Genomic DNA, 22,924 nt, shown 5'->3' with positions numbered 1-22,924 from the left:
AAAAGGTGTTTGGAACATTTCATATAGATTTTTGCAAATTATGTTTTTTTACTTCTTCAGACCCTTTGCAAAACTACCTGTTTCCAATTTTTTCCCAGACTGCACAGGTCCAAAATCCAAGATGGTGGATATATCACCAAAAATTGCAAATAATCGCCTTTTTAAACATTTTAAATGGATATATGTTAGGTATTATCATTATATACATACATTTTCTAATAAAATTGAATGACTTGGGTAATAAATATGACCATGGTGACATGAGATGTCATGATTATCAACCAGTGATGGGTGTAACCACCATTATGCTATTTATTGGCATACCCGGAAAAAATTTAAAGTTTCCTTCACATAACCAAATAATCATTTGAATTAAAGTAATGTTCTGCACTCACCACAATAGATTAGATTAGAGTAGATTAGATTCAACTTTATTGTCATTGCAGAGTACAAGTATGAAGACAACGAAATGTGGCTTGCGTCTAACCAGAAGTGCAAAAAAGGAGAAAAGTGCAATGTGATATACAATGTATAGACAGGTGGTGCATAGACAGGGCAAGAAATATAGTGCAGTGTAGACAGTAGTATACAGTCGATTTATATAAGGTAGAGAGGTTTAGAGTAATATAAATATGTAGAGTGTATTAGCAGTTACCTTATAAGAGCAGAATAAATATGGCTATGTAATGTGAATGTATGAACAACATACATTGGGGGGGGGGTCTGCCTCCTTGTTGTCCCTGTCAAGGTTGCCATGGTTGTGGACACCTCAACAGGCACAGGCAAGGAGGCATTGGACCGGGGGTGGGGGCGGGGGTGGGGGTGAGCTTAGTTGGTTGGTTGTCACTGGGATGGAGTGTTCAGCTGCAGGAAAGAAGCTTCCTCTGAACCTGCTGTGCGCCTTATGCAAGCATCGCTTGCCCTGGATGGCCTCAATAGAGGGGAGTGAGGAAATGGTGATGCGTTAAGCAGTTTTCACCATCCTTTGCAGTGCTTTTCGGTCGTAGGCAGAGCAGTTGCCATACCAAACTGACACAGTTGGTAAGGATACGCTTGATGGTGCAGTGGTAGAAGTTCACCAGGATCTGAGGAGACAGGTGGACCTTCTTTAGCCTCCTCAGATAGAAGAGACGCTGGTAAGCCTTCTTGATCAGGTTAGAGGTGTTGAGGGTCCAAGAAAGGTGGACACCCAGAAATCTGAAGCTGGTGATACACTCCACTTCAGTCCCATTGATGATAATGGGGGTGTGTGCCATTGATGATAATGGGGGTGTGTGCTAGCTTTAGACTTCCTGAAGTCCACAATGAGCTCTTTGGTCTTCAATAATTCTGTTAACAGGACTTGCCGGAAATTGTGGGAACATCTGAATTTGTTGATTATATGCAAGCCTAATGCTGCCCACTACAGCTAAGTCTGCCTTCATCCATGAATTGTGACTGGTTTCAGAAACAGCATCCTCTGAACTATCTACAGAGAGTAGCTCAGTGCAATTAACACACACATTGGATAGCATCTTAATAGATGGTATGGCTGTTGTGCAGGAGATGGTTGTCAGGAAAAGTGACATAAACTGTTGCCAAGATCTGGCAGAATGCTTCTTTGAAAATGTTGAAAGTAAGGCACGAGGCAGGCTACAATGACATGTACTTATCATTTAACAACTATACCATCACAAACTCCATGAAAGACAGGATGAGACAGGTCCATACAATGGGAAAAGCACATGATAAGGGATAAAAAATACAAGACTCCACACCAATCAAAGAATTTAAAACTTTCCTGGGATCGAAGGAAACCAAAGCCAACCTTGTCCTCTACCTTGCTCATAAAGCTGTTGAACTATGTAAACTGCCAGTCACAGTTCACACACACAAAGGTGGCAGTAGTAAGTCATTTTGGCAAAACCCCACATATCTACACATGTCACACAGATGTCTTGGAGCTTGCCCTTCGCAGGGTACCAGACATCAACAAAGACAGTCTCATTATCATGGCCGCTGGAGAACGTCGACAAAAGATACATCTCAGCCTAGAAATCTTGAAGCACCCTAGCGGCAGCAAATGTAATTTACAGCCAGGGTAGTCTAGCAACTCTCCGTTGGCTTGTGAGATGGAAAAACCAAACTTCGGTCAGGCAAATCACATCGTGTATAGAGTCAGTGGAAATTGAAAGTCAGCCGTTTGTCCCGCCATTTACTGTTTATCCCGTGGGAAAGGAAAGGTTTCTGTTTCAAGTCAATCAAGTCATGATGGTGTCATTAACACACGTTGTAGCCTTGTAGTAGGTCCTCATCCATCTCCAGACGTGTTAGCTGGATGTGAGAAATTTGTGTGTCAGCTCCTCAAAACATGGTTTTCAAACAGCTAAAGCCCTTCGGTGGAACATGTTTAAAACTCTAAAACCCAACCAGGGAGTGGAAAAACTCGGGAACTGGAAGACCCATCTCTATGATTGCCCTACCATCGCCTATTGGTGTCCCCATGCTCGGATTCTTGCCCGCGCAGCCTAGCGACCCACTACTTGCCCGATGACAACTCCTAATTCCTATGGACAATTCATCCTCTACACTGGACTAATTGAACTTAACACTAAATACTGTAGGATTCATGCATTATCATACTGGTTATGTAACCATCCAACCACTTTGTAACATATACCTCAGGTGGCTCTAAATACCATGTTCTATTCTCTGTATATAGACCTTACTGTCCTGTAACTGACCCCAGGCAGATGGGTCAGGCCCTTGAGTCGTGGATCTGCTTGAGGTTTCATCCTATATGTTTCTCCAATTCTTGGGAGTTTTTTCTTGCCCCTGTTACTCATGGGCTTTGTCTGAATGTTTAACACTCTGTAAAGCGCCATGAGACATGTGTAATGTTTTGACACTCTATAAGTGAAATTAAATTGAAATTGAAATTCTGAGAGCAGAATGTTTGGGCACAAGCTACAGTGCCTGCTTCAAAGATTTTTGACTCACTATCACTGGGATGGAGACAAATTGTTGATGGGCAATGGGCTCCTGTTCTGTCAAAACTTCCACCAGCACCAGAAGTGTTGTTTATGGTCTTGCCAGCCAATGCAGTAGAAGGTGTTCTTGCAAGAGTAACAACTTACCATTCACGCAACTTTGTAAGTGTGAAGGCTCTGAGGAGATGTGCACCAATATTAAAAAGACAGTGACAGTGGTGAGGATATTGTATGTATTGTTTTGTATTCAATGGGGTCACCACTGGCAAAAATCTATATGAACCGTTCCTAAAATTACACGATTCCCTTAACTATGAGGTGAAGCACACACTAACCCAGAGCAGTGAGCTGCCTTGCTACAGTGGTGCTAGGGGAGCAGTGAGGGGTTAGGTGCCTTGATCAAGGGCACTTCAGCCGTGGATGTGGGCATGGGAGAGCAGTGCTCAATCACTAGACTAGACTAGTGTCACTATCACTGTTTAAACATGTATGAACTATTGGCCTTTTATTGGCCTTTAATTACCTTGTGTGTTTTATGCTTTCTTTTTATTCTAATATTCTTGGGCTATTGCCCCTCTATGCTTTTATTAGCTATCCCTATTTGGTTTTGTTTATGTAAAGCACATAGAATGACCTCTGTGTATAAAATGCGCTATATAAATAAACTTGACTTAACTTGAAACCAGTGGTGGCTGCTGACCAAATTTTTGGTGAAACAACCCCTCCACCACCACATCGCCGGACACCCTTCTTATTTGAAAAAGGGGCAATATAGTCTGCATCAAAGAGCTAAAAAGACTATATGATTGAGACAGCAAGGGCTATGTAGTTGAATTCCTAGGCCTACTTACCACGTCAAGGTCACAAGTGGAGTGTTCATAAAACAGGACATGACAGGAGACAAGGTTTGTTTAAAAATATTTTTTATTTCTCCTAATAATCACAGACAAAGAAGACTATGTTATGAAAAATGACATACTGAGAAAGGACTTCATAAGGACATACTGAGAAAAAAGCAGGGCTTGACAAGTAGCTTTCGTCATTTTATAGGTTTGGAGCAATAGAGTGCTGCCACAACTGCAACGAATAAGCCCAAATATTATATCACTCCAGTAACATCAATATACCATTAACAAACACATCAACACCAAACATAATGGACTGACAGTTGACTTTTTCATTAATGTCATTAGTCTTGTCAATCAGCCTGACCTAGTACTCAATTCAGCCTGACTATAAGCTACTCAATTCAGCCTGACTTAGCACCATTGGGACATGATTATGGGGCGTGTTTCAACCGAAAAAATGCCTGTGCACACAATTGGATAGACTTAATTAATCAGAGCAACGAGATAGCCTACCGTGAATCCTGAAAATAAAGCCCGCCCGATTTGATTGGTCACTGAGTTTTCATATGGGCATAGAGGCTTGTCAATGGAGCAAGTCCAGACCGAATTTCCCAACCTCAAATTTTGTGGGCAGGGTTGAATACCGACAGGCGTCCAGTTAATCAGCCAAAAAGAAACCCAATGGGCTCTTTTCACAAACGGCTTGTTTGTTTCCGGTGGAGCCAGGTGTGTTTGAACCTGCCGCTGTTGTTAATGTAATTAGTATCTACACAGACCTGATTGGGTGTTGCACCTAGTAAACAGGTCAGCACGTTACGATAAAGAAAGATTTATGCGAGTTAAAATTGTTATTATTGGGCAAACAATATTCAGTGTCGGAGTGAATATGCAGGATATAACAGAAGATGTCGTTACAACACAGTTAACGCACCACCGGAAACAAATCGGCCGCATTGAGAGCCTTTCGTGCGAGTAGCCTTTCATGCATACCACAAAAAAAACTTAGCAAAAATGTGCAAATGTTTGCAAGTGTTTGCATGTGTGTACATTTATAAATAAATGTATTTTGCTGTGAGGGGGTGCATATGTTTGACCATCATCACTATAGTGGTCACTTCTTCCTCTGCCCTGGGGACTGTTCTATGTCTGGTAAATGCCGGGGGAGGGTTGGGGGCTGATGTTTCCATAGTCCCACACAAGAAGCATGGAACATCAGATAGATAGACCTACACCTGTTGTGACACATGCTTTGAGAAATTAAGTGGGTGAAGAAATTAAGGTGTTAGAATCAGAAAAAAGTCAGTTAGTGACACATTTACATGATTTATTTGAGCATATATATAAATATTTATGTTTTTTTGTTTTTTTGTCTTGTATTTTTATATTTCTACATGGTTACAGATGTAGAACTGATGTGTCTATGTTAGAGACAGACATGTCAGGAGATCAAGATGAAGGAAGACACGGTGTACCAACTGACTGACACAGACCACAGGTGATGGGACAGAGTCTGACAGGAACAGGACCAAAAACGGTAGTCATTCTCAGAACTAAGCAACAAATGCCCACCGCATGTAATTACTTACTCTGACACAGGAAGGAAGCTCAGACGAACTCGGCGTTGACTGATTGCATCCCCCCATGCTTGATGTCAGAATGAAACCTGAGAGACCAAAGTGGGTCTCTGTGTCTGAATGTGTGAGTATCTGCAAAGACAAGGGTCTCTTTGCAGACTGTCAAAGACAGCAGCAGCAATGCTGCAAAGGCATCTCAAGTGTCACATTGAATACTACAAAAAAGAAAAAGGAAATCTAACCATAAGCGCAAACGGTCATGAGTGTCTAGAACAACCCTACGCCCAAACAGCATCGTAGAGGTTCACAGCACACGAAGCACCATTTTCACTTGGGTACTTTTTACACTTGTTTTCAACATAATAAGTTTACAAACCAGAGAGGACACTGGAAATGTTTCATGGATGAGTTGTTATGTTCCACTTGTCATTTGGTGCCAACCCACAGGCTAATTAACAAGTACTGATTTCTGTGTTGTGGAACTGAACCGTCTGAAACCGTGCTTTTTTTTCCTTTTAGATTCAGCCACAAGCACCATCTTTGATCAGATGAACAGCAGGATATTCTGAACTGCTGCTGCAGCCTTGCGGTGTCTATACTTACCACTTCAAATGACATTTGCCTTTGAGCATATCTTGTCCTTTATATCTGCTAGAGGTAACAAGACATTTTAATAATAAATTAAATAATAATTTAATAAGATACATTCATGTTCATGGACTGCTACTTTCATGCTACCCCATCTACATGCTGATGTTAAAACACATTAGCACATAGCAAAATACTGAACTGTGCTTTTGATTTGTGGACAGAGAGAGTTAAGTCAGGCCCAAGTTCAGGCGATCTGATACAGTCCAAAGTAATTTCCAAAAGGGCTAGCCGGATTAATGAAGTCTGGGTGAGATGCATTGACGTAAACCCGGTCGTGTTGCTGAAGCTCCAGCACAGCGCCTAAGTAACTGTTAGACGTCCACACTTCATGCCTAGCCTGCTTGCAATAGTCCTCCTTGTGCCCTTCCATGAGGGTCTTGGGTAAGAACTTCTTCCTCCGCATAAACACTGTGTGAAGGAAGCTGGCCCTGGGATGAAGGCACTTATTCCCCAGAATCTCCACGCGGGAGTAGATGAAGTACAGGCCGGTGCGGTTAACCTGGAGTCCGCCTTCGTGGTACTGGACTCCTTTGGTGAACGCCCGTCCATAGTCCGGCTCCCACTGTAGCGTCTTGTGGATTGCCACAGTGTGAGTGTTGACTGTAAGAGACAATAAGGAATTCAGTGGGTGTTTTAAGTGGAGGAATTGTTGTGCTGAATCCATCACACTCTTTGAGCAATGTTGATAGAGAAAGTTAGGATAGGCGATTTGATTCAAGGATTCAAGGAAGCTTTATTGTCACGCCCAATTTGATTTCATTGGACAAGAGATCTGCTCACATCACCCCTATTCTTTCTCAGCTTCAATGGTTACCAGTTCTGTCCCTAATCAAATTCGAAATTCTACTTCTCACTTTCAAAGCCCTCTATGACCTTGCTCCTCATTATCTCTGCGACCTTTTGATCCTTTACACTCCATCCCGCTCCCTCAGATCCTCTAACTAAAATCTCCTCTCTGTCCCCCGCACCCTGACCCTGGGAGGCAGGTCTTTCAGCGCCATGGCCCCTAAGCTCTAGAATCTCCCTCCATTCCTCTGTGATTGTCCCTCCTTTCCTTTCTTCAAAGCTCATCTCAAGACCTTTATGTTTCAGGAACACTTCTCATCTTCCACCACCGCAGACTCATCGCAAATGCATTTTTTATTTTTGTGTTGTCTTGATCTGTGTGTGCTCTGTTTGTGTTGACTTTGCAAAGTATAAAGTTGACTTTGTAAAGTCTGAGAAAAGCGCTATATAAATAAAACGTATTATCATTTTATTATTGATGGGAAGTCTCTTACTGGTTACATGAGCTGCTTGTCTGTTCACACATGTGGGCACTGTGTCTCCTTGGAAACCTGGAGAAAAAAGGAGTAATGGCGGTCAGTGAAACCAATCCATTTCAACAGGACATATGAAGCTAAAATGTAGGTACTTGAACAGCAAGTAGAAACATTAATGGTGTTCAAGAACAGACAGTGATTGCGGACTGATTCTGTGGACTGAAAGTTGCACAATTTATTTTTTTTAGCTGATGCCTTCAGCTATTGTGCAATATGGTTGAGGAAAAAGTTTCCAAAAGTCTTGTTCTCCATCATCTCCCTTGTTTTTTTATGAAAGGGTGTGTCTGTGTGTGAAAGGGCAATTGTCTATGCCCTGCCTTGACAAAGCTGATGTGAAACTTGTGCCCATTGCCTGACCTAAAACTGGTGATCTTTGTAAACAACATACAATAGTGGACAATAAATTGATACCCACCAATTTGACGTTGAGGCGCCGTGAAGTGACCTTGAGACGCCGTGTCATCCATATTCTGACATCAAACAAACAGAAGAAGAATGACTTAAGTAACAAAACCACATCACATACCAAGGACAAATCAAACGGTCAGCATGTATAGGAGTTCCTTGCTTTCCTTTGACTGCATATCAGATAAAAAACTGAAAGTCAGCTGCTTCACATGTTACGCAGTAGCTATGAGGTCTCAAGAATCAGGATATCCTGTCACTGTGGACGCGTGACCACAAGCTTGGTGCACTGTCTCGGCTGAAGTCTTTAAATGTCAAAGCATTTCTAGAAGGAAAAAAAATGCTACCTGCATAGAAATTCCATTCAGTTGGCTGTACCCCCACAAGGTCTTGTGGCACAACATTATGCTAAAATGATCACCCACTTAACACTGCACTCCCCCATCCTACCCACACAGATACCTTCCTGAAGTCACGTTTTCACCTAATATATCGGTGAAAACGTGAGTAATAGTGGACCCTTCAACTTTTAACTTATACTGTGTATGATGTTTGCAATTTACCATTCCAAGGTTACAAAGTTTGACTGTCATAGTCAAGGACAAGCAAGAGCTACAGAGCTCCAGAGGATGAACAACAAGCCCGAGTCCCTTTCCAGCCTCCCAGAACTCACCTTTGTCAGGTTTGCCAGCCGGCTCTGCAGATTTTGGATCTCATAGGCGCCGAGTCCCAGTGCAGCGAAGACCAGCGCCAAGACCATGACCAGTATAGTGACCGGGACAGACCCTGCGCTGCAGCCATCTGCCCAGCTTCTCTTTCTCGGCCGGGCAGGGGGGAAGGTCCAGCAGGGTACCGTGCCAGGCTCCATCCTGGGTGGGTAATGCGGAGGGTACATCTGCCTGCTGTCTCTGCCATCCTCCAAGAACATCTGAGGCTGCCGGCCTGCCATGTTCCCATCCATGTGTGTGTGTGTTTGCAAGTGTGCTCTCTGAGGTGAGTGTGTCTTGTCACCTATGCTTAAAGAAAGCTGTTCTCTCTGTCGACCCCAGCTCCACCCCCAGCTTTTTTCTGCTTCATGATGCATCTACTTGTCTGCCTCACTCTGATTGGTCAACCACCTCTTCAACATTCTGTGGAAAGGTGCGTTATTTAGGTCAATTTACCACATGCAAAAAAAAAAATGGTCTTGACCAGTGCATGTAAAAGGTGCTTATTTGGAATGCAGTTTAACATCCTTTGAGAAATTGCTTTTGAGAATTTTTACCTTGCCTTACCACTGATTTTAATGTATTTGTGAAGTTGTTTCAAGTAGTTTTTTTACCTCATTAGATGTGTCACATTGGCCATGCTTATCATTGCTAGAGTCGGCTGATTAGGATCTGCTTTGCTCTTTTTGAAGTCGCTTTAGGACAAAAATGCTGTATGCATGACTGTATGGTTGACATGCTTTAGATAAATCATATGATGTTGATATCTGCAATATTTCACCAAAATCATTTGAAATCATTGTCTCTGGCTACTTATCACTGCCTGACATAGATCAGAGTAGCCTTTTTGGTGTTAATATCTACCAAGTAGCATAGGCTATTGAAGGAGTATGCATGTGTGTTTGTAAACATTGCTGCAGCACAATCGAAGCAATAGTTTCGGTAAAAGCTGGCTGACTATGTTTGCCACATTAAACAGTGTTTAGAGTGTGACCATGTACTTTCAGTCTTTCGCTCTACAAGTCTATGCAGGAGGAGGATGAAGTAGGGTAGGTGTGGGGGGTGGGGGTGCGTGAGAACAGCAAGCACTCCGGTGGAGAGGGAGGGGGCGGGCGTGTGTGCAGCGGTCTAACCGAGATGAGTGAGAGAGATGCTGCCCTGTGCCTGACTCAGTGCCCCCTCAGCCTGTCTTGCACAGCCATGCCTGAGCTTACTGGAACAGGTTAATGAGGACTTGCCCCAAAAGTGGTCCTATGTCCCTGCACATGCTCAGAGAGGATTTCCTGCATCACAATTAACTTCCTCATTCATTTCCTTTTCAGAACATTTTTCAGAATTTTCATAATAAGGGCCAAACAGAGTGACACACTGGCACAAATTACACCTTTTCATAGGTACACTAGCTCCCTGGAATTATACTGTGGTCCCTTTAGTATTTTATTATGGGGTAATCGGAAACCCAAGTTTGGTCTGAGTCAGCCAAGAAGGAAAAAGGCAATCATGCATACTCATGAATTATTCATATGAAAGTGGTAAACCATAATTTAGTACAGCAACCTAAATTCTGAGACAAGGGCATGATTGCATATAATTCCAGGTATCCAGCAGCTACTCTGTATTTCAATGTTCTTATTCCTTTGTGTCAAAGAGTAGCTAAAATACACCATTACAAATGTAGCATGCACTATATACTAATACTGCTTATCTAATACTGTATTTTAAGGAAGAACATTTATTTATTTTAGAAAATTGGTGTCTTTAAAGGTTGGATATTTCCTCATTTTTTTTACTTAAGATCAATTTCCAAAAGATGATTTTATATTCCTCTTTTTAGTCAACTTTTGCATGGGCTCAAAAACTTGTGAGCCTCACTGTAGAGGTACCCAGTAGAACACTCAGTTTTAATGAGCCTACTCCACTGCACCAAAGAGAAGCCATGCTGTACCAATACAGTGGTAACATGCACTAACATGTACTGCAATATGTATAGGAACATGTACTCCAACATGTATATGTATGGGTCAGTTATTCTGCTCATGTGTCTGAGCTCCAGTGAAGCTGCATTTACTGAGCTGCATTGCTAGAACATGAAAAGCCATAGTTATCATGAACTACGTAACTAGTTTGCTTAATTGCATATAGTAACTTATAAAACTATTATATCAATCAGGTTGTTTTGTGTAGGTGACAAAAACGTTCATTTCCCCTTTACATTTGGATACAGCCTCAATAAGCGGGTTAACTTTGGAGTGCCATCGCCCCCAACATCACCCCATACTCACAGTTGTTTTTCACAGAAGAAATGCACACTTTAACAGAGTATTGTAACAAGCATTCCAAAATACCAAAAATCTGTAAGTACACAAAACTCATTGATTTATGTATGTATTCATTCAGCTGACGCTTTTATCCAAAGTGGCTTGCAGATACCAATTGAAGGGCCAGTCTACCTGCAGCAACTCGGGGTTAATTAAACCTCCCCAAAAATCAAATAACCATCCCATCATGACGATTTAAGTACCCCCCCCCCCCCCCCCCCCCATTATGTATATGCTACATAAGTACAAACTACTGAGCGAGGCATGCATTTACACACCACAATAACCCATTAGCAATATACACACACTCATTTGAATTATTGAGTTCAGAATCAGAATCATCTATAGTTTCATAAAAAGTTTATTCTTTATAGCCCCCCCCCACCCCAGTCTCTATCCACGTATTGGCATAATCAGGTCTAAATGCCCCACAAAATTAAGTTTCTTTTCTTCAAAATGACAATAATGGAAAAACTGAACTACAAGTGAAGCACAAAATCCCCCTGCAGTGACCCACCACAGGTTTCATTTCTCCAGCAAGCACCTGAGGAAACCTAGACCACCACCTCAACTGGTAGCCAGGGGTGTCCTAGTCAGACTCAGACCTCAGCTTGGATCATTCTACCCATCCCCTCCACCACAGCCACAGACACACTCACTCCTGCTGCAGCAAGCAGTGCTTGTGCTGAACAGGCACACCAGCTGAAAGAGCACATCATTTCCCCGAAGTTACATCCCTCAGCAGAGGAGAGGAACGGAGGGGTTTTGGAGGTTAGGTACTGTGGTCGCATCTCACATCACATCACACTTCTACTCCTCTGCTGTCTCAGATTGGCTGACTAGCCGAATGATTTTCGAGACAAGCGAGGGGGGAGGGAGGGAGGGAGGATTCTTCTTCATGCCTACTGAATCAGCAGATCTTAGTGGAGGTCTGCTCTGATGAGAGACTGCTACCTGCTGTGGTGAGAGACCGTTTGATTCATACATAAGTGTTATGTCAATGTGAAACCCCTCTTTTTGTTTCAGACCACAACAAGCAATTCTTCCATTGAAACCATTATGAGTGCAACTGTGTGACTTGGCTTGGTGTGAAATGTCACTCCACATTTTTCCTTTTAAAATGTCAACTCCTAATCACTCGACTCTATGAGCACACAAGCGCTTTCCGATCCTATCCATGTGAGCATTTCATTCCATGTTGGCATCAGTATTATATTATTTTTCTTGTTCCTACCCAACATGAAAGAGAAACAAACGCTTACACAAGCGCAATCCAAGATTGCACCGTCGGAGCACTCCGTTCTGAAAGACACAGGGCCTCTCGACAGTTCCGTTACGAATCTTCATCAGAGGATGAGTAGCAGCCAAGTCCCAGCACATCGTCCATGCTCTTCGCCACTGAGGCAGCCTTGTCTTTCTCTTTCTTCTCTGTCTCTTCTGTTGAGACCCTCAGAACTGCTCTGGCCTGCACCAGTGGGGAGCTGTGCAGGTTCGGCAGGCCAGAGAACAGCACCTGAGACAGGCTCTCGGGCTGCTGCGTGCCCACTAGTGGGCCTCGGCACCCGGCCACGGCCACCGACAATTTGGTTCGGTCGAAAGCCAGGGGCTGGTCTTGGTTGGGCAGGTCCACATTGGCCCTGTGCTCCGATGGGGGCTGGACGCTGGCACTGCAGTGCTGCTCCTCCTGGACAATGTCGGTCTGACTGGTCAAGACTGCAGGGTCAAGTGTGCACAATCTTTTTTCTGTGACAAGAGATATTTGACAAATGTCAGGAATGATCACTACCAGGGACAAAGCTCCTCCTGAGCCTGCTGGTGAGGGAGCGGATTGTCCTGCGCCCTCTTGCCATCTGACAGGCACTACAGGAGCATTTGATCCTAGACCAGCAACGCTCAGGAAGAGATTTTTCCCTGAGGCTGTGACTGCTGAACTCCACATCACAGTGATTAACTTTATTGCACTCTTCTCTTTGGATTGGCCCAGTGCTTCTCTTTGCACTACTCAATGGCTTATTTTGCACTTATCTTAACTTCAAATAATATAATACAATATAATACAATAATAATATATTACAAAATAATACAATTATATATTGTGATGCTTATACATTATATGTAATATAAACATGCATCTCCACTGGCAACACTGTTCACACTGCACATACTGTGCTGTATACTATCTCCATTGTCATTTATGTATTTATAGTTATAATTTGCACTTTTACACTTCTGCTTACTGTAGATAATAACTGACATTTCATTGGCTTGGAAACTATACCCAAAATTACCCGGTTGAATCTAATGCAATCTACAATAAAAAAAAAAAATGCCTATGTTGATTTATCCCTTTCACTCTTTTGTACTGAGTAAACTACACAGTTTGAATTTCAAAAGATTATGAAGGATAGTAAGGACAGTAGGATATGATAATCAAAGATTATGAAGGATAGTAAGGACAGTAGGATATGATAATCAAAGATTATGAAGGATAGTAAGGACATGATAATCAAAGATTATGAAGGATAGTAAGGACATGATAATCAAAGATTATGAAGGATAGTAAAGACAGTAGGATATGATAATTAATGGTTATGAAGGATAGTAAAGAAAGTAGGATATGATAATTAAAGGTTGTGAAGTGTGCATGGACACTGCAGTAGGTGAGACTTTTCAAACACCAACATAAACCAAACGTGATCTACCATCAGGAGCATCAGGGGTGTCCCGTCTGCGCTTGGCGTAGGCTCTGGGTGTCCAGGGGTGGTGTTTATGGGATGGGTCGAGAGCACGGAGCTTATTGAGGAAGCGTTTGTACTCCCTCTCCAGCTCCTCAATGTGCAGCTTGAACTCTGCAATCTTCCTCTCCGGATAGTGGGACAGCTGGGATTGCTGCACCAAGAGGAGGAATTTGTGTGATCAGGAATGTATGCTTTTCAATGTATGTTTTTCAATGCATGTTTTTCAATGTATACGTTTCAATGCATGCTTTTCAATGTATGCGTTTCAATGGTATTTCTTACTCAGCTCAAAATTAACAGGCACAATGACGACCAACCCAGATGGAAACTTTACAATAACAACTAGCAAGTGGCAACCTTCTATTTACCGTGAGAGAACAAATTTAGTTCAGAGGCAGGATGGGGTGACATGAAGGGGAAAATTTTGATGTTTTACTAATACATACTTAAAAACCAAATGTGGAGCATTGTGAAATACCTCAACTGAGAATCATTTCCGCATCTTTAGGAAAACCTCATCCTTCTTTTGGGTCAGTGACGTGATGAGCACTACGTAGGTGACTCAATGTTTCAGATGCAACATAGAGGAGCACATGCCTCACTGTTCATATCAACTAGGCCGAAAGGAAATTCATGCTTTCAATTGACCCGAAACTCAAAGTGTCAGAGATCTACATGGTTCCTGAGTATGCTAGTTTCCTTTCTAGATAATATACCGCTAGATGGCATATGTGTGCTATATGTGAGCCCAAAGTGCACTGCATTCAACTAGTGTCAAATAATGTTTACCCTACCTGCAAATAGTATTCTATTTCATCCTTGATGCTTGGCATCCACTTTCTCACAGCATTAACGGAGTTGAGTGTTGACTGCAATGCAATCAAGGGAGAGTAAAGTTGAAGTAACATCAGTAGTTACAGTGATTCAGTGTAATTCATTGCTGTTAAAAAGTACTACTAGCCCACTCACAAGTTTTGGTCTACTGTGAACATCTTTGATACGGCCCTCTGGTGAATGAAAAAACACATGACAAGAATGAGACAAGGTCATCACAAGTACACAATGGTGCGTTCTAGCCTGAGAATACCCATACGAAGTTTCGGTAAATTTGGGAGTTGCTCTGCAGGTCCCTCTGGCCAAGAGGCCATTAAAGCCCATTTCCAATGTCCCTAAAACACGGCCACATAAATACTGTACAACTGCTAATCCGATATGGACATGTACTTCTTTGGAATTGAGTGAACAACTGCATTCAAAACCTTTGTTTACAAGATTGCTACACTTTTGAAACGATTGGTAAGAGTTTAATGTACCAATTTAATTTCACTGCTCAATAACCCCTTTCCAGACCCACTGCCAACTGTACAATTGTGAAGGTCTGGGTGTTAGGCTAGGTGTGTTTGTCTTCAGGTAGTCTTATAGCAATGCATGCTGGGATTCACAAAATGCAAGTACCGTATGCATTGCTTTGGGGTAGCGCTGTGAAGACCGAAAGCACCCAATGCAAGAAGATAGATAGGCCTAGATACTTTATTGATCCCCAAGGGGAAATTCAAGAAACATGAGACTAGCAGCAAGATTCGCTATAAGAAATGCGAATACAAAAGTATGGCTGGTATAATGTATAATATCGTATACAATATCCGATAATATAATCGATGCGACGTCCTAGCGTATTCATATTAATCACCACAGTATGATTTAATATGGAAATGAAAAGGACGCTAGGAATCAGCATTAACTTGCTAGCTCCATAGCTAACTAAAGTTAGCCCTGTTTTGTTTTGTGCCCCCTTTAACAACGCACGTTTGAATAAAAGTTTGGTTTAACTTTGGTAAGGGTGATTTGGAATGTGTAAGGAAGCTTTAACTTGCCCTCTTTCTCTTTTTGAATCCACAACCGATTCAGCCTCCCGTATTGTTTTTCCTCGTTCCTAGCCATGCTGGTGGTGGTTCATCATTTTGAAATTGTCAACAACTGTTCACGTGACTTTCGAAAGTCAGATGACAGAAGATAGGCTATCTTCAGTGCCAGGCTTTGGCTATCTTGAATACAGAGCGCCATCTGGCGACGAACAGTAGCAAACACGACACTTATTTGTTGCTTTCAATGAATTTATTATATAAAACCACACTTAGCCTATATTTGAATGAACTACTATGACAGGACTGAGCCAAACAGCCTATATTAACCGTATTAAAAATCCTTTTATTTTTAGATTATTTTTCACAGCTGACCAATTAAAAGAAGCTAAATTAACAAAGCCTACAAATATGCAGGTGGCAGAAGCAAAACATTTGCCCAGAGAGTTTCATTTGATCAAAAACATCTTCTTCTTCAGCAGAATAGCAATGTGTGTGTGATTTAACATATCTCCATCTTCAGACACTTGTAAAGGAGTTTTCTTCACATTATTTGTGGCCTGTAGGTTTGCCTTCTCCTTGTGTGACCAGTTTACAAGCTTTTGGACAATGGCCAGGTGCCCTGCACGGCAGGCACAGTGAAGCGGCGTGTCCTTGTTGCTGTCTGTGCCGTTGATCTTGGCCCCAGCGCTGAGAAGCAGCTCCACTAGTGCCTCGTGGCCCTGTTCGCATGCAGTGTGTAGTGGGGTCCTCCTCCATGTGTTCTTGCTGTCCACATTTTTGTTTTTCCCAGCAGATAAGAGGGCTGTTGCAGCCTCTATGTGTCCATTGGCTGAGGCGTAGTGAAGAGCAGTGCAGCCATCCATGTCTTTGGCCTCCACTCTGGCTTTCCCCAGCAGCAGCAGAGTGGACAAGGCCTCAGCATTTCCCTCCATGGCTGCCAGGTGCAGTGGGCTCTTCTTCTCCTTCTCCGCGGCACTGACGTCTGCCCCGGCCGAAAGCAGCAGCTTGATTACAGACGCCTCTCCCCGGACGGACGCCCAGTGCAAAGCGTTCCTCCCCTCCCTGTCCCGCATGCTCAGGTCAGCCTTTGCCCTTACCAGCTGGGCCACCACCTCGGAGTGGCCTCTCTGGCTGGCAAGGTGGAGCGCACTGTGTCCATCTTGAGTGATAGCGTTCACCTGAGCCCCAGCTCGCAGCAGCGCGCCAACCAGTGCAGGCTGGTTATGTAGGGCAGCCATGTGCAAGGGAGTCTGGTCTTTAGGTCCAGTGATGTCTGGTCCAGTCCCTTTTTCTAGCAGCATCTGTAGCAATGTAAAGTCAATGCACTATTCAGTATGGCTGAATAAAGATAATAAGGATTCTTCACTGTGAAATATACAAATAGCCTCGCAATAATATAAGAAATATTATTATGATTATAATATGATCTTGAACAAATGTGTCTGACAATATACTTAAGTTATAACTTTAAAAGGCCATGTACATTCCAGCAGTCTTCCTTAAAAGTACATTGATCAAACATTGTTCACCTGTGTTATGGTCACATTGCCACTCTGAGCAGCCAGGTGTAGGGCCGTTGTTGAGTTAGACAGCCGTGCCTCCAGGTTGGCTTTTTTCTCCACCAAGGCCTTGAAAGCGTCCATGTTTCCTAGCTCAGCAGCCAGGAGCAGAGGAGTGTAGCTCTGGTTGTTCTGGGTGTTGACATCAGCCCCACTGTCTATGAGAGCTGTGACAATCCCACCCAGATTCCTTTGCACAGCTCTGAACAGTGCAGAGTTCATGGACTTGGACGTCATTTTCCCCTGCGTGTTCTGAAGCAGTAGTCTCAGCATGGACTTGCTGTTGAGGTCAAACGCACTGGCCATAACATTAGAGTCCACCTGGGCCCCTGCCTGCAGGAGCACGGCGACTGTCCTCTCATTCCCACGGCTGACAGCGTGAAACAGTGGTGTTTTCCCTCCACTGTCTTTACTATCTACCTCCGCTCCTACCCTCAGAAGCACGTCAGCCACCTCAGAGTCGCCCTGTGCCGCTGACATGTGAAGGAACGTGGTGTGTTTCTTCAGATGCCTGCCCTCCTGCTCCACCAGGGCCTGCACGGTGTCCAGGTGGCCATTCTGTGCCGCTAGGTGAAGCGGCGTGTTTGAAGCATTGTCACAGGTGTAGATGTCAGCCCCTGCCATCACGAGAGCCATCGCAGCAGCAGTCTGGCCCCTCAAGGCCGCTCTGTGCAGGGCAGTGCGGCCCTGTTGGTCCCTGGTGTCCAGTTTGGCACCATTCTGCAGGAGGAACTCCATGACAGACAGCTGACCATGCTCCGCAGCGACGTGCAGAAGGCTGTCCGAGCCCTGCCTGATGGAGTTCACATCTCTGCCCTCTAAAAGCTCCTCCAGGAGGCTCAGATCACCTCCGGCGACGGCTGTGAAGATTTGACCGGGTTTTTCCTCGGGAGGTTCTATAGGCACCCATTCTTTTACCTCTGCCTCGTTTGCCTTGTGCTTTTTGCTTACTTTTGAAGGTGTTTTAAGGGAGTTTTTTTTAAGCGTTGAGTGCTGTGTGTTTGTCGCTGGCTTTTGGTGGTCTCGCTCCAGCAAGTATCCTATTAGCTGTCTGCGGGCATCACGAATGCCCTCGTTCACGCTCCCGACATAGGCTCTCACAGTCTGGTATAGGTCAGGCTCTGCCCTTTTCAAACAGGGGTAGAAGAAAATCCTACAAGCCCGCTCGCCACGAGAGATGAGCGTGTCAAGCAGTTTGGTGTTTCTTTCCTCCCGCAATTGGATACTGGACACCGTCAGCCTCTGGTCATGTGAGATAACGCCATGGTCAACAAGAAGGTTGAGTAATTCCTCCGTGTTCAAAATACTTCCCACTAGTTCCCCCTTCATTGTCCTAATGACCTCAACAGCGTATGGGTTGACCGTGGTTGTGGTCGAGGACATGACTGTTGAATGAGCTGTGTAGTGTATGAATTCCTCGGAAGTTTCAGTGAGACATGTTAATCCACCTGCTTTCTGTATGATCCCTACCTCAGCAGGCTGAACAGTAGCTGTTTCATATGGTGTTCACCTTTGTCATTGTTCTGTACACACCAGATAGATCCCCACAGCAACCAGGTAAACAGAGAAGGCAGGTTTGTTGTTGTTAAATGAGAGCACTGACCTCCAGCATTATTCAGTATTGCAAAAATTACCCCTCTCATGTTTATTGCAGGGATGATGTTTTTTTTTTTCCATGAAGGTTTTTTTTTTCTTTTTAAAGTTTATGCACTTAAGGTTTACATAAATGTGAAATGAGCTACACTGTATAGTCTCTAATGACTGTTACTATGATATGGTTTTATGTTTGTGTTTGAGCTCTTGGTTCACCCCACACCCCAGGCTGTAAACATAATTCAGGTTTGACAACACTTATTTTATGTGTAGGTTTCAGGCATCTAAATATAGAACAATATAGGCAGCATTAATAGGTTTTATTAGATAAATACACAACATTTCCACATATATTAATATAATGTAACTATATCTATCTATTTATCTATCTATCTATCTATCTATATATATATATATATATATATATATATATATATATATATATATATATATATATATATGTGTGTGTGTGTGTGTGTGTGTGTGCTATATGCTATTATTTTATAATATATCCCATCACAAACTCATAAGATATGTCATTTCCAGATAGATCTAAACATTATGGTGATTCAACAGACGCTTTTGTCAAAAGCAGCTTACAAATAAAAACAATACGCACAATGAAGCAATCATGGTAAACGACATAGGCTAAACTTATTATAGGCTATAGATAGGCTAACTTATTATACATATGTTTTCACTGTAATAATGTACTGTGCTTACTGAAAAACGTCAGACACATTCATGTTCCCTGTTATGTTTTTTCAATTGTAAGTGGATAAAGATTTGAAATGGCATGGGAGGACCTAATCAGTTTTGCTGCGCTTTTCCTATGAGGCTTTTATGTTTATTAATCAAGATAATAGTGTCACGTAGCCTAGGCTACATAATAAAATCAGCAGGCTACACGAGAAAGTTTGCTCAGGAAGTTTGGAAACACTATCTTATCTACAGTTTTGTTTTGTGTGGCTTGGTTTAAAACAGACTCTGAACAATCCAGAAGAATGTCCCAAGAAATGAAAGGAGCGCAACAGAGTGTGGACCAGTACTGGAGATTGAGCGAGGAGTTCCACTTCCCGTAAAACACGCCCACTAGCTGCTGATGTGACGTACGTCTTCCGACCATGCACTCTCTTTCCTTATATGGTTAGGAAGTACCAACCTTCCGGTATGATGTCATGTTTCCCCAAGTTTGGGCATCGAAATCAAAGCAGATTTATGCTGTGATCAATATTAATGTAAATCCTTGACCTGAATACAAAATGTGTTCTGATTGTGAAAAGGTGTACAAGAATGGTTTCATTCTATTACAGGTAGCAAGTATTGAGAAGTATTGCCAAGATTGCTTCAAAAAGCTTTTTTTTTCTGTTGGGGGGCAATTCACTGATGAAATCTGAACAAAGCAAATCATATAATTTCAGCTTGTCGAACCATGTGTGAATATGGACACTACAATCTGTGTAGAGGTTCTGCTTACAAAAGATAATTAAGCTATTTATATTCGAAAATATTCTTTAACCATCACTATTTTAGTGTCCTGGGCAAAACAAGTAGGCCTACTCAAATAGCCTCAAAATAAACGAGGTAGAAGTGATGTTCTCAATTGGTGAATTATGGTGGCATTTTAAACTGTGTTAAATGAGTGGCTTTGTGGTTGATTTTACCCACATCTGATCGTGATTATGTATATTTTAAAGATTAAAAAAATCAAAGTTATTCAAATGACAGGCTTTTCAATTAGACTGGCTATGAGTGCTCCAATATAATTGTCTGGACACCTAACTAAAGAGCCACAAATTGGACACAATTGGAATTTACCTGGTGCTACAAGGCCCTTGAAACATGCACAAACATGTTTTCTGCAGATAACCGCGCGTACGCGCACGCACACACAATCAAATGGGCAAATACAGTTTTGCATGGTTGAACATACTTTATTACAGTTCTTAAATAATGATTAGTTTCTGAGGTGGTCAGAAAGCAAACTTAAAAAATTATACTGTATTTATTACAAATTGGTAAACTTAAGTACTCCCAGTTGATCTTATATACAAATAACAATGAGTGAAACCCCATTAAACGACTTTAGAAAAAGAAAAATAACTTTTGAAGCTCCTCTAACTTAAAGAAAACAAATTCAATACAATTTGAGAATTAAAAGTACATTGTAACTTAGAAGTCAGGCAGCTTTTATCAAAAGAATTCAGACTGTTGACACGCCTTCCCACTGGCGCGACAGCATAGGCAGCTAATGTCTATTGCAGTTCTTGCTTCTCATCTTTTCATATCTAATACTGGGACAGCTCCTCGAAGCTTAGGTCCATGCACAACTTGGTCAAAGTGAACAAGCTTAAGTCTCATTTTCAAAAACATAAAGAAAACGAAACAGCGCAGGACGGATCACTGATGCTGTTCGTGTCCGTTCCTTTTTGCCCACCAAAGGACAGCTCGTGAAGTTCGCACAAGTCCAGGCTCAACTCCATTGCGCGCCAGAGGGAGCGCAAGGCACTCGGCCAGTCAGTCCCTGCATTGGCCACCTGTAGAGAAATCTCTACGGCTCACTGAAACAGCCTTTTAGTTTGTCCTTAAGAGTCCGATTTTAATTAGATCGAGTCTCTCACATAGCCCTGCTTGTTGTTTTCAAAACGTTTGCAGCTGCTGTGTCAACATGAGCTGACATCCACTGTTGACGTGGTTCATGACTTTCTGCTTTAGTTGCGCTACCTGTTCGCGGAGCATGTTCGCAGTGGAGGCAAGCTCAGAGTTTTGGGACTTAAGCGTCTTCACTTTGTCCTCCAGCCGGGAGATCCGTTCCAGCTTCCTCTTCCGGCATTTGGAAGCAGCGATCCTGTTTCTCATGCGCTTCCTCTCAGCTTTTATCCGCTCCTGGCTCTCCATGTCAATGGGAGAGAGAGGCGGCGTATCACCCGGCATCTCCGGTACTGTCTGGGGCTCTTCCTTCAGGGCCTGCAGCCGTGGGTGCTGAACGGGGAGCTCTGTGTTCATCGGCTGGGTGGTGGTGTAGGTCATGCCATTAGCCGTACTGTAACTTGGCACAGCCGAGGGTGCGCTGCTGATTGCCGGATTGAACGTGTTCAGGTCCGCGTACACAGGTGGGTCAGCGCGCATGGTTGAAGTGTAAACAGTACTACCCGCCATTGAAGAAACAGGTGCCATACCATTGTTGATACTCGTCTGTGGGGCGGAGGTGACGCTCGGTACGTTGGGCATATGCTGGTGATGCAGCTCCGCCAGTGCGCGGACGAAACCCTCTGCAAAGCCCTCTTGCTCGTCAGTGACATTCTTCGGGCACAGAAACTGAGTTGGAGTCGGAGTTGTGGTGATCAGACCATTGCTAGACTGGATGATAAGTCTCTCTAGCTCCGGCGACGCCAACTTCAGCAGTCCGACATCTGGCGAGGTCAGTATGTCGCTGGCTTTAGCGCGCAGATGAGGTTTGAGGGTAACGGTAGGGTCACCGAGATTGAGCGTCATGTTATGTTTCAGTGTTTTGGGGTTATATCCATAGCTGGCGCTGTCGTGCTGAGTGAAAGCAGCATTCAGAGAGTCATCATAGAAAGTAGTTTCCATCTTGACAGACATAGAAGAGAAACCAAAACTTTCTTCTCTTTCACTTAAAGACTTTGAGCGATGTCAAGTGCGTCTTCTGTTTCCCAGCTGAATGAGCTGGTAACTTTGTAGAGTTCCTATAATCGGAACTTCTGTGTAGGTTATCCTGTGCTCACAGGCACGTTGATTTTCAAACTTTGGAAGTCTTCCTTGTCCCGCGAAATGTTCTGACAAAGTGTCTCGCTTGTAAAGAAATTGTTGGAAACCTCTTGAAGTGGCTTCACGGGAACGTTTCAAATTCTTCTGGTCGTCGTTAAATAGAAATACAAAGTTTTCGTATACTTGAGCAATGCTTTAGCTCTAGGTTCTGCTCTCTTGCGAGTTCTGTATACTCTGAGCTTTTCCAGCGTGGAGGCAAACCTTATCTGCTACCGCTGCTGCACTAAAAATAGAATGATGTCATGCCTGAACTCTCCTATTGGCTAGAGGCGAATGGGGCGTTCCAAACGCTTCTGATAAGGCGCGTTGCCTAGACGACCACCCAGAAGATTCTGTCGCAGTGGCTGATGGGATGAGGTAATGCTGTAAAGCGAGGCATTGTGGGATTACGTATTGTTTTTGAATATAAGGTTACCCGCTTAGCTGTTCGTACTTCAGCGGAATAGCCTATATACAATTGGTAAAGATATAGTTTAGCGTATTCCATTTTATTCCATACCTGTATTTAATGTTTATTGGTATACCACACTATTATCTGTGTGTCTCAGCATCGACCGTCGGCAAATTGAGTCGGGGCTACAGTTTA

At 43.2% G+C, this 22,924-nt stretch overlaps 4 protein-coding genes across 4 annotated transcripts; all 4 read right to left on the bottom strand.

Moving 5' to 3' along the window:
- Window positions 1–3,961: 3,961 nt before the first annotated feature.
- faslg (Fas ligand (TNF superfamily, member 6)) lies at window positions 3,962–8,923 on the bottom strand. Its single transcript, XM_042056589.1, has 4 exons — window positions 8,443–8,923; window positions 7,780–7,834; window positions 7,323–7,379; window positions 3,962–6,642 (listed from the first exon to the last, which is right to left on the bottom strand). Exons 1-4 carry the CDS (start codon window positions 8,851–8,853, stop codon window positions 6,227–6,229), a joined length of 939 nt encoding a protein of 312 aa, XP_041912523.1. The 5' UTR covers window positions 8,854–8,923; the 3' UTR covers window positions 3,962–6,226.
- Window positions 8,924–9,900: 977 nt separating this feature from the next.
- On the bottom strand, window positions 9,901–15,528 carry si:dkey-86e18.1 (uncharacterized protein LOC557342 homolog). Its single transcript, XM_042056590.1, has 5 exons — window positions 15,407–15,528; window positions 14,502–14,539; window positions 14,327–14,401; window positions 13,497–13,683; window positions 9,901–12,537 (listed from the first exon to the last, which is right to left on the bottom strand). The coding sequence occupies exons 1-5, from the start codon at window positions 15,471–15,473 to the stop codon at window positions 12,128–12,130; spliced, it is 777 nt and encodes a 258-aa protein (XP_041912524.1). The 5' UTR covers window positions 15,474–15,528; the 3' UTR covers window positions 9,901–12,127.
- A 315-nt stretch (window positions 15,529–15,843) lies between these two features.
- LOC121677693 (CARD- and ANK-containing Inflammasome Adaptor Protein) lies at window positions 15,844–18,339 on the bottom strand. Its single transcript, XM_042056587.1, has 2 exons — window positions 16,927–18,339; window positions 15,844–16,698 (listed from the first exon to the last, which is right to left on the bottom strand). Exons 1-2 carry the CDS (start codon window positions 18,337–18,339, stop codon window positions 15,844–15,846), a joined length of 2,268 nt encoding a protein of 755 aa, XP_041912521.1.
- A 2,123-nt stretch (window positions 18,340–20,462) lies between these two features.
- On the bottom strand, window positions 20,463–22,710 carry jun (Jun proto-oncogene, AP-1 transcription factor subunit). Its single transcript, XM_042056588.1, has one exon. It carries the CDS (start codon window positions 22,150–22,152, stop codon window positions 21,190–21,192), a length of 963 nt encoding a protein of 320 aa, XP_041912522.1. The 5' UTR covers window positions 22,153–22,710; the 3' UTR covers window positions 20,463–21,189.
- Between the last annotated feature and the right edge of the window lie 214 nt (window positions 22,711–22,924).

This window comes from Alosa sapidissima, chromosome 12 (assembly GCF_018492685.1).
Source record: "Alosa sapidissima isolate fAloSap1 chromosome 12, fAloSap1.pri, whole genome shotgun sequence".
Classification (NCBI taxonomy): Eukaryota; Metazoa; Chordata; class Actinopteri; order Clupeiformes; family Clupeidae; genus Alosa; species Alosa sapidissima.
Note: the sequence above shows the minus strand (reverse complement) of the source record. Positions and strands in the feature narration are given on the sequence as shown.

Coding starts and splice junctions, on each gene's coding strand:
- faslg (XM_042056589.1), bottom strand. CDS start 8,853: ATGCATCATGAAGCAGAAAAAAGCTGGGGGTGGAGCTGGGGTCGACAG. Junction 7,380..7,779: donor GGCGCCTCAACGTCAAATTG/GTGGGTATCAAT, acceptor TTTTTTCTCCAG/GTTTCCAAGGAGACACAGTG. Junction 6,643..7,322: donor ACAAGCAGCTCATGTAACCA/GTAAGAGACTTC, acceptor TGTCTCTTACAG/TCAACACTCACACTGTGGCA.
- si:dkey-86e18.1 (XM_042056590.1), bottom strand. CDS start 15,473: ATGGCTAGGAACGAGGAAAAACAATACGGGAGGCTGAATCGGTTGTGG. Junction 14,540..15,406: donor GATTCAAAAAGAGAAAGAGG/GCAAGTTAAAGC, acceptor TTCATTCACCAG/AGGGCCGTATCAAAGATGTT. Junction 14,402..14,501: donor TTCACAGTAGACCAAAACTT/GTGAGTGGGCTA, acceptor ATTGCATTGCAG/TCAACACTCAACTCCGTTAA.
- LOC121677693 (XM_042056587.1), bottom strand. CDS start 18,339: ATGTCCTCGACCACAACCACGGTCAACCCATACGCTGTTGAGGTCATT. Junction 16,699..16,926: donor GCAATGTGACCATAACACAG/GTGAACAATGTT, acceptor ACATTGCTACAG/ATGCTGCTAGAAAAAGGGAC.
- jun (XM_042056588.1), bottom strand. CDS start 22,152: ATGTCTGTCAAGATGGAAACTACTTTCTATGATGACTCTCTGAATGCT.